A 10,910-nucleotide genomic window follows, 5' to 3' on the forward strand; every position below is an offset into this window, starting at 1 on the left:
CGGACATCCGGCCCTCCATGAACGCCCGGACGTCCGGCCTCCCTATCTGCGCACAGTAAAGGGCCGAGGCCCGTGTACCCCTTCTACCCCCTAGACTATATATACTCCATCTCGTACAACTTTCTAGGGTTAGCAAATGTTTAGCTCAGATTTGTGAGAGAGCTTTGCTCATCCACTTGGTTACCTTCTCCACGGAGATTCGAGCCTCCACCGGAGAAGATCCCCCAAGCGGATTCAAGACCCCTTTTAGGGAAGAACTCAAGACCTCCTCACGGAGAAGACCGTTACCATTGTATCGTCCCTAGTTGATCGTGTACCGTGTATCGTTCCATGTATCCGAGGATCTAGCGCATGTGTAACTTGTTCTTGTCGGTTTAGTGTTTCTCTTGTGTTTCCCCTTGTGTTTCCCTCGTTATCCCCTCGTGTTCTTCACGGGATCCGCTCCTTTCGTGAAAGATCGGCCGATTAGGGTTCCACCCTACATCAAAAAGTATTAGTTTGTCATAAGTGGAGTTTGGCAAGGAAGAAATATATGCAATATAAAACATCCAAGGAAGAAAAAGAAATGCAAAACTAAACGTCAAAGAAGAAGAAGAATGCAAAACATTAGTGAAAATTTACGCCATGCATGAATGGAAACAAGGAAGAGAATAGGCAATATAAAACGTTCAAGAAAGAGGAAAAACATGTTAAAATATTAGTTTGTCATTAGTGAAATATTAGTTTCTCAGTAAAATATTTCCTCTCCTAGTTTGCACCATTCTCATTGGACTAGATGGTACCCAATGGTCCTCCCAAATATTGATTTTCTCCCCTGAGCCAACTCTCCAAATATGCCCCCTTCTGAATGTTTGAAGACCAGCAAAGATACTCTGCCAAGTGAAGGACAATCCTTTTTTTCCCGCATCTTACTTGTTCTCTTATCCCCCCTTCTTCTCGTGACTTGTTAAAATATTAGTTTGTCATTAGTGAAATATTAGTTTCTCAGTAAAATATTTCCTCTCCTAGTTTGCACCATTCTCATTGGACTAGATGGTACCCAATGGTCCTCCCAAATATTGATTTTCTCCCCTGAGCCAACTCTCCAAATATGCCCCCTTCTGAATGTTTGAAGATCAGCAAAGATACTCTGCCAAGTGAAGGACAATCCTTTTTTCCCCGCATCTTACTTGTTCTCTTATCCCCCCTTCTTCTTGTGACTTGTTGACCATGAATAATTGCCCCCTTCTTGTTTTCTTATGCCATGTTCTCCTACACCACTGATATTTTTTTGAGATACCGGTTCTTTGGAGGCTCGCCACAAATAACTTCTGCCTATAAGTCTTTGTACTAGTGATGTATATAAAAATAATATTTGCAATATAAAAGGGAAAACATCTATATCTATATCTATACCAATATAAAAAGATTCAAATGGGCAGATCCAACTGATCTCAACCATCAAACTAAGTCAATCCAACGATCTACACTACTCCAATGGCGAGCGTTCAACATGTTTAACGTGTAATTAATATCATACCAAATATTGCACTAATCACAGAATTATCATACAAATAATAGCATACCTAATATCCACGTGCAATTAATATATTGCCTAAATATCAACAAACGTGCGCATTTACTAGTTAGTGAAAGTATACGCCATGCGTGAATGAAAACAAGGAAGAGAATATGCAATATAAAATGTTCAAGAAAGAGAAAAAACATGTAAAAAAATCAGTTTGTCATAAGTGGAGTTTGGCAAGGAAGAAATATATGGAATATAAGACATCCAAGGAAGGAAAAGAAATGGAAAACTAAACATCAAAGAAGAAAAATGCAAACCATTAGTGAAAGTATATGTCCATGCATGAATGGAAACAAGAGAATAGGCAATATAAAATGTTCAAGAAAGAGGAAAAAACATGTAAAAATATTAGTTTGTCATAAGTGGGGTTTGGCAAGGAAGAAATATATGCAATATAAAACATCGAAGTCGAAGGAAGGAAAAGAAATGCAAAACTAAACGTCAAAGAAGGAGAAAATGCAAAATATTATTTTGTCAGAAGTGGGGTTTGGCAAAGAAGAAATATATGCAATATAAAACATCGAAGTCGAAGGAAGGAAAAGAAATGCAAAACTAAACGTCAAAGAAGAAGAAAATGCAAAATATTATTTTGTCAGAAGTGGGGTTTGAACCCACGCCCTCGTAAGAGGACCAGAACTTGAGTCTGGCGCCTTAGACCACTCGGCCATCCTGACTTGTTTGCCGTGGAAGCGTATAAATAATATATATACCTGAATCGCAGGATTTCAAAAATAACTCCTTGAACGTACCATATTTGATACGACGAAATTTTGCACCATGTCCAAAGTGACAAGAATTGGTACTCTCATGCACAGCAATAACATACTGAGAAAGTGTTTACAGTCAACATCCAGCCGTTCCTCCCTGTCAGAAATCGACAGTAAACAACAAGCAACAGCTCAGAAACGATGAACAGACCATCATTTCATAGCTTCCTAAGAATCAGCGGCACGCCGCTCCCGGGCTCCACGGTCAGCCTGAACACGGGTCGATGATCGTAGCTCGGCGAGAGTGCAAACTCAAACCTGGACAGCAGCAGCGACAGCACGACCTTGACCTCAACCATGGCGAGGTTCTGGCCGGCACACGTCCGGGGACCCACGCCGAACGGCATGTACATGTGGTGGGGCTTGTAGGCGCGTGCTATGCCTCCGGCAAACCTTCCCGGATCAAACTTGTCGCAGTCGGCGCCCCATGCCGAAGGGTCCCGGTGAGCCAGCATGATCGAGACCCTGATGTTGGTGCCTTTCGGGATGTCGATGCCGCCGAGGTTCAGGTCCTTCAGAGCTTCCCGCGTGACAAAGGAGGCTGGCGGGTACAGGCGGAGGGTCTCCTGGATCACCATCGTTAGCTGTAATACCATTATGCTTGTATTAGCACTTTGCACAAGTCAGTCAAAAGGCAAGCAAAAATATGCATTCAAGTAGTTATCAGAGGTTTGTTTACTCAGCAATATGTATGTTCATTCAGACCAAACATGCTAGTATTTATCTTGTTAATAAAAAAAAATCTCTCATTTACAAGAGCGAGGCTTGATCATACGTACCGTTTTCAACTTCCGTAGCTTGTCGAAGTCTAATGCTTCTCCATGACAAACGTCAAGGACTTCCACCCGAGCTCGGTCCTGCCATTCAGGGTGCGCTGCAAGAAGCATCAGGCACCACGCGGCAGTGCTCGAGGTTGTCTCATGTCCCGCGAAGTAGATGTTCTTGCAGTTGTCGACGATGAAATCCTCGGGTGTGCACGAAGAGAAGGAAGCGGCTTTAGAACCCTCAATGATGGAGTGCAGAAAAAACTTATTTGGTGTGGTTGCTGAATCATGCCCGTGCTTCTCGGCTATGTTCAAGATGAGGCTACGGATGCAACTCCCAAGGTTCCAAATCTCTCTGTTACTCTTTGTCGGTAAATATCTGTTTATTTCAAGCATATTATCACAAAAAAGTACTTCTCTATTAGATGACAACACATGAAAATCATGCTACTGCTTTTTTAAAAAGCAAAACATGTGTCAAATCATATTGGAGTAGTGGCTAGAAAACAACAGTCTGACGCTCAACTTCGACACACTACAGTTAGTATACCGTTACTAGTTCAAAATATCCATCATGTAGGTTTTCTATCTGTCTAACAAACACTGCCATCATAGTATGTGAAATAGCCTCTGGGGTTGATGTCAAATACATCATATATAAAGATAAAGATGATATGAATACATTGAACATACCTACTTCCAGGAACACCAATAAGCATACTTCGCTTCCCCATCAATTTCTGAAGTTGGCGAATTTTGTAAAATATCCCCTTGCCTTCGACAAAACTGCTTCCAAAAGAAGCTCTTGATATAACATCAGCTGAGAAGTTCCGCAAGAACTCATCAACTACAATCTCTGCCCTGCCTCCTTCAGACTCAACCTTTTCTTCCCATGAATTCAACATTGATAGTGCAGCATCCATCATCAAATTAACCATTCCCTGTGGATATTTCCACAATTAAGTTTAGTCTAATGGTGCATGTAGTAAGCATTTTTAAGCAAGCATCATTGTTGAACAACACCATGAAAAAACACTGTCTGAAGCATTTTTGCCTAAAAAAAGGCGTGTCTGAAGAAAAATACTCACGGTGAAGGCACAATTACCTTAACCTTGTCCATGAAGAATTCAGGTGCAATGACCTTTCGTTGGTGTACCCATAGGTCACCATTCGCCGTCAAAATTCCCATACCAAGAAGAGGTCCATGCTCTTTCTGCAAGTAGCTAGGCTTTCCAAGATCCAAAGACTTGCAACTGGCCAGCTCCTTCACCATGTCAGGATCTATGACATGTAGAGTTTGTATGCTTCCAGTAGCATACAAGTAGATGGAACCTGGCACAACATCAAATTTACGGCAACTTGCAAGGTTTAAATATGCAGCTCAGAGGCCATTTATCCATGTTATCGGGCCAAATCCCGCTGTATAATCAAAGATTTATAACAGTAAAATAATACACATGTCTACTTAAGCAGAACTTAAATACAAATATTCTTAAAAGCAAAGTTTATGTCAAGTTAATGGCTCAAAGTGAAGATTAGTCAACATATGGTGAGACACACTATATAGTGCATCATCGAAACGACTACGAAATTTTAGGAGATATCAGGTCCTCGTCAAAGAACATAACTGGCTTTAGCATCTAGCACCATCTACTCATCTTGAAACTACAAAAGGCCTCAATTTTTTTGTGATTATAATTGTGCATTCCCCATGAACCCCCCACAGATTCTGCTGTGCAAGAAAAATATATATCTCTTTCTACATGAACACTTCTAATAACAAAAGTTACAAATATATTTATTAAACATAGAATAGACTAGAATTCAGCAACCAAACAAATTGAAGCTAAATTCCTTACTGAAACTATCTACAGGTTTGTCAACATACCATAAACTCTGGTCCAGTGGAGGAAGTAAGGGAACAGAGTGGCCACATAATTTGAGGAGAAGCGATCTGTAGACCCTGCTCCCACTTCTTGATCAGACATGGCAAGTTTCTGGATTCTCCTCATCTCCGGTATGTTTCCGAAGAGGAAAGAAGGCTTGGGACCCTTCACTCCTTGGCTTCTCAGCTTCTGCCTGAGCCTCTCCGGCCTTAGCCATAGGGTGGTGTACAGGTAGGAGAAGAGAAGAGTGGAGAGGAAGACCGGAGGTAGCAGCAGTAGCCATTGCCGCGGTGAGAGGATCATCATCATGAGGGGGAGAGAGAGAGGATCATAGTATGTGAAGATACATATTTGCTGGGTGGTCCATGGTGCGCAGCTGGGAACAGGAAAAGTGCAAAACTACAAATTAGTCACTCACTCTGAAAGCAGCTGGCAGATAAGACAGTGCCAGTTTTCTAGAAGAAATAAATAAAGAATGCAAAACAAAGACCATAGTTATTTTGATTTGCCATACCCTGAGAGAGAAGCTTTGTCTGATTGCTATGACCAGAGCAGAGAGCACCCCCATCACAAAAACAATTTCGGTTCTAAATACAATACTCTTCGGCGGGTGAGGAGATGCGAAGCCCTGGTTGGTGGAACAATCTTAACACGCTCAACCTGCTTGCAAGGTCTCAGATAAATAGGTAATCATAGTACTAGGCTGCAAGAAGATGTAGACTGATACTTTCATGCACTGTATTTTATTATTGCAGGCGGCAGAGTATCAGTCCTGCACATGTTACCGTTCATACATGAGCATGATTATTAGTACTATATAAAACTAATCGACCATGATTACGCTAACAGCCAAATGATGAAAGGCTATGGCTAAGGAGCGCTGGCCCGAATTCAACAAAAAGAAAAAAAAAAGACTCGTGATTGAAACTGGAGATAGAGCAGATCAAAAAATTTAGATCCATTCCCCAAATCAAACAAGCAAGTATGTTTTTTTAAGAGATTAACCTGTAGGACTAAGAAACAGGAACGATTCCGAAGGATTGAGGAAGGACGAGCGTGGTGCTTGACGTTGGTCCGCCGCCGCCGGCAAAAAGAGCGTTACTCTTTGCCGCAACCCGCGAATCTAGGCTCACTGGGAAAAGGAAGGAATATTCCGCAGCTAATCTAGGCTCACTGGGAGTAGATGAATTTGGACTGTTCGTGGTTTGAGAGAGAAGAACCCTAGCTAAATTCCTCTAATGCAAATAGGTTTCCCTTTCTTTACTTTTCTCATTCCAGCACCATGGCTTTAAGGGCCAGTTCAATTTGCAGTGGTAGACAGAACTCAGTGCAGTTTATAAAACAGTAGTAAGAGCAACTCCAACGGCGCTTTTGTTAGCTTTTTATCCGTTTGGATCGGCCCAGCGGACACAAACGTCCGGCGTTGTATTTGGATCGACGCGAGCGCCCAACACTGACCCAACCCATTTTGTCGGCGTGTCAAAAAAAAGTCTTGTAAGCATTTTAAAAATGGGTTTGTCTAGGGCACATCTAGATGTGCCCTAGTTATTGCACATCTAAATGGCTCAATCAAACTAGGAGGGAAAGGGAAAAGAAAAAAAAAGAAAGAAAATGTTTGCACAGATCTTCATGTAAAATCAAGGACATGGGACTTACATGTGCAATACTTAGGACACATCTAGATGTGCTTTAGCAAAACTGTTTAAAAATAAATATATGCATTTAATTAAACATAAGAGCATCTCCAATAGCATGTGTATATTTGGATGTCTATATATTTATATAGACAATGGTCTAAAAAGATTCTTTCATATACACGTCCAGTTTTACATCAGAATGTCTATATACAGGGACCATGACAGGTGGGCCGTCGCTGGAGAGAGGAAGAAATCATAACTGCAGCTGATTTTAGACAACGCCTTCACATTGTCCAGGCGTGGACATTGTCGAGGTCGATATAGAGGATGTGTATATTTGGACGATCATATAGACAAGCTGTTGGACGCCTGTTTTTGGGTCACGTCGTGGAAAACGAGTATAGACATCCATATAGACAAGCTATTGGAGATGCTCTAAAAGCCGGCCACAAAGGCCCGCGAAAGTTCATATTACATTAATTAACATAAAAGACTAAAAACTAGGCGTCCTCGCGGCGGCGTCTGCGTCGGGGCCGGTGAGGTTGATTAGCGTCGGCGCAGGGCCGGCCCAGGGGAACGTCGTGTTCCAGAGGGCGGCGATGTCGGGCTGTGCCGCCGCTACCTGGGCCTGGCGCGCCTCATCTTCGGCCTCACGCTCGAGCATCTGCAGGCGTTCGCCCTCCCGGCGCTCCTCAGCCAGCCGAACGCGGCGCCAGTGGTCGAGGTAGGTCGCCTCCTGCTTCTTCGTCGTCCCGAGCCAGATCGGCGGAGCGCTGACCCACTCGCGCACTACTTCGGTCCAGGAGTAGCGCTCGAGGTAGGCCGGCTCCTCCGGCTCGGCTTTGGGCGGGGACGGCAGGGTCGCCGGCGGCACGACGCAGTCGCCCGACGCGGAGAGGGCCATGGCCTCCGCCATGGCAGCCTGGAAAGCCGCCTCCCTCTACCGCTCCTCCTCCTCCTCTCCTTAATGGTCGTCTGGTAGGCGGCCTCGGCCTCCTGGTCCTCGTCGAAGATAACGAGCGCGGGCGGTGGCAGGCTGCGGTCGACGCCGCGAACACTGCGTCGCCTCGCCTCCTTGTGCTCGACGGCGAACCATCGAGCCCAATTGGGCGAGTCGACGGCGTAGTGCGGTTCGGCGCGCTGCTCCGGCGCCAGCAACGCCCGTCGGCGCAGCACCTCCTTCACATGGGCCCTCGCCGTCCGCGGCGCCGCCGACACAGGGATCCTCTCCGGATCCAAATGCCAGTCATGTGGCAACGTCACATCGGGGTACGGCAGAGGCACGCGGTGGTGTCAGTGCCACTCGACCTGGTGCAACGGCACATTGATGCGCCGCCTCTGCCGGGGAGCGCGCGGCGGTGCGGGGAGGGCGGGGAGGGAGGGGGAATGGCAGGCGGGGGCCTTGCCCTTGCGGCTGCTGTCGATGCCGGAGAAGAAGCCCATGCTGGCGGTGGCTAGGGTTGTCGCCGGCGTGGGGGCAGGGGTGGCCAGATGGGGACGGGGGCGAGTGGCAGTGGATGAGGACGGCCCCGCCGCACGTCCGACTTAAAAAAGGACGACTGCCGTAGCTGGCGCGTGGGCCCAAGGTGGGCGGTCGTCATAAATTATGTTAACCGTGGTGGTTGGACGGCCGCCAGGTGGGGACGCGGCGGACGGCGAGGAGACGCGCGGCGCGTCCGCGCCAACGCATTGCAGGCGCAATTTTGGGCCGAAAATGGGTCGGCGCGAACGCCGGACGGACATGATTTGAGTTTGGGTCAGCATGTTAGGCCGCCGCTTTTGTCCACGCCGATCCGAATAGATGCGGGCGGACGAAATGGGTCACCCCATTGAAATTGCTCTAACTGAGAAGTAAAAAGACAACAACTAGCTTTAATCCTAGCCATCCGTGCATAGTTTAAAAAACCGGACCGAATCGAAAAAACCGAAACCGGCGACCTCAGTTGGTTTTTTAAGCTAATAAGACTACTATGCAATCAGATGAAGAAAACAGGTTGAACCAGCCGGTTTTTTGGAAACCGATGAAAAAACTGGGTCATTGAACCGGATAAAACCAAGATTTTTTTTATAGAAATTGGGAGAAGTGGAATTCGACCCCAGGATGTTTCAGCAGTACGCGAGGCCTGCCCAAGGCCCAATAACCAACTCGGTTGTGCTACTTGATGGTCCACTATATATAAATAATTTTATTTGACCATTTGTTCACACTATATTAACACATATATTACTCAACATATATTATTTTATTGCTTAAAAACCGACAATCAAATCGATAAACCGGCGGTCCGACCGATAAAAACCTAAACCGACAACCTTTTCGGTTCAGTTTTTTAAACTATGCATCCATAGCGTTCGTCTTCAGTGGATCTTGTCCCCCTGTTATCTGAAGAGATGTCGATGACACCAGACAGTGTTTGGTTCAGTAGCATTCAGTCACGCCAACTCCAACTCACCAAAGCATACAAACATGGATTTGGTTCGTTTCTTTATCCGTTTGGATCGGTCAGGTAAACATTGAACGTCGACACCTGTTTTTAGCTGTGGTACGTAGGTGCGCCCCGCATTTCAGACTTGGGTGTTAAAAAATCCAAAAAACATAAAAAATAGTATAAACTTAATATCTAAACCGTCAAGGAAAGTCCACTTACAATTTAAACTTAAACACATGGAAAAAAAACTTTGAAAAAAAAAAGCAGACCCATAGCCTTAGAAATTGTCGTTGTCGTCCTCATTGGTCAGATCTACGAACGTCGGCACCTCCATCCACAAGAAGGCCTGCTAGTAGGCTGTCAGCGCCGCCGTCTATCGCTCGGCTTCTAGGACATGCTGCTCTGCCTACTCGTCGGTCGTGCCCAGCCAAACGGGTGTGCACAACACGTAGACTAGCACAATGCTTGTCCACGACCAACACTGCACGCTATCCAAGACTTGTATCATTTGATGATGCCATGTGAATAGCTAGAAACATGTGAAGTGTATGACTAAGCCAATAACAAAAGTTTCTGAAGGAGACCAGAGCACGTTACCATGAGACAAAAGATTCTCTTTCTAAAGAGATTTGATTCGGAACTCTTATATGTCCAAGGTCAACATGGAACTTCTTTCATAGGTTTTTCCTTACTTTATCTGTGTCAACAAACAATTCAAAATATCTAGGATTTTTTTGGAAAGTTTCGGGAAAAAAATTGAAATGGAATACTATAGAATAAAGCTAAAAATAATAAGTCGTATATAGAAGAGCCCAGATTTCAAATGAAGAAATGGAAACTCGCGCCAGATGCTGGTGGCGGTGGGGGCATGTTGGCCTTCACGGCGGCCGTCGAATCTGCCAGTGCATGCGCAAGTCCTGGCCACCTGAAGATCCAACTCCTCGTAGTCCCACCTGTTGGCCTCTTCGAGCGCCACGAGATAGACCTCCTCCTCCCGGTCTTCCTCCTTCACCACCACCAGCGGTGGAGCGCGTGCAACCGTCACACCCAAGCTCTGTTGGCGGCGGGCGGCGGGCTCAGTGGCAAACCAAGCGTCCTAGTTGGCCAAGTCCACTGTGTAGTCTGGGTGGCGGCGGAGCTTGGGCAAGAGACCGATTGCGACACCGCCGACACTAGCACATGTCGCGGTTGAGGTGCCAACCGTGTGGCAGATTTACGTCCAACCACGATGCCGAGATGTGATGCTGCCAAAAATATCTGAATTGGTGGACAGGGAGGTAGAGCCGCTGGCATGCCAGCCGCGGCGCAATGGTGAAGTTAGCCGTCCGGCGCCCAGACGACGAGCTAGCCTCGTGGTTGTGCTTTGCCGCAGAGCTTGCTGAACCCCCATGGCGACAGCTAGGACTGGTTTCTCGGGAGGATGGGCGAAAAGAGAAGACGGAGACTAGGGAGAAGAAGTGGATTGGACTGGCCGCCCCCCTACATCGGCATTAAAAAGGACGGGTGTGGACTATATTGTCTGGCTGATGTGCAGGCCCAGCCGCACGCGTGCTATTTAATAGGACGATGGGCAGTAGTTGGACTGCCCACACATGGACCCGAGGCGCACCGAGCTAATGAGCGGTGCCTCCGTCTCGTGTTTATGGACGCAAATCGAACCCAAATTTAAGGCAAAAATGTACCTGAGCAAACACACATACTATTTGCGGTTTGGTGGGTGTGATTGGCCCATGGACCCAAACGAACACAAGCGGACCAAATGGATTGGCTCAGGGCCCTAAGAGCAACTCCAACGGGCCGACCCAAACGGACGGTGATTTTGTCCGCTTTTGTCCGTCTGGTTTCGCCGCACGCCTGGCG

At 46.3% G+C, this 10,910-nt stretch overlaps 1 protein-coding gene and 1 non-coding gene across 2 annotated transcripts; both read right to left on the reverse strand.

Moving 5' to 3' along the window:
* Positions 1-2,157: 2,157 nt before the first annotated feature.
* TRNAL-CAA lies at positions 2,158-2,241 on the reverse strand. The gene has a single exon. It is a non-coding gene; the product is annotated as a tRNA-Leu (tRNA).
* Positions 2,242-2,351: 110 nt separating this feature from the next.
* LOC119300931 (cytochrome P450 714C2-like) lies at positions 2,352-6,257 on the reverse strand. Its single transcript, XM_037577835.1, has 7 exons — positions 5,990-6,257; positions 5,499-5,644; positions 4,987-5,360; positions 4,204-4,430; positions 3,792-4,039; positions 3,114-3,477; positions 2,352-2,918 (listed from the first exon to the last, which is right to left on the reverse strand). Exons 3-7 carry the CDS (start codon positions 5,291-5,293, stop codon positions 2,493-2,495), a joined length of 1,572 nt encoding a protein of 523 aa, XP_037433732.1. The 5' UTR covers positions 5,294-5,360; positions 5,499-5,644; positions 5,990-6,257; the 3' UTR covers positions 2,352-2,492.
* Between the last annotated feature and the right edge of the window lie 4,653 nt (positions 6,258-10,910).

The sequence above is a fragment of the Triticum dicoccoides genome, chromosome 5A (genome assembly GCF_002162155.2).
Source record: "Triticum dicoccoides isolate Atlit2015 ecotype Zavitan chromosome 5A, WEW_v2.0, whole genome shotgun sequence".
In the NCBI taxonomy this organism is placed as follows: Eukaryota; Viridiplantae; Streptophyta; class Magnoliopsida; order Poales; family Poaceae; genus Triticum; species Triticum dicoccoides.

Excerpts from the sequence above, each read along its gene's own strand:
- LOC119300931 (XM_037577835.1), bottom strand. The coding sequence starts at position 5,293 with ATGATGATGATCCTCTCACCGCGGCAATGGCTACTGCTGCTACCTCCG. Across the intron at positions 4,040-4,203 it reads TCTTCATGGACAAGGTTAAG|GGAATGGTTAATTTGATGAT; the intron begins GTAATTGTGCCT and ends AAATATCCACAG. Across the intron at positions 3,478-3,791 it reads ATTGGTGTTCCTGGAAGTAG|ATATTTACCGACAAAGAGTA; the intron begins GTATGTTCAATG and ends TGAAATAAACAG.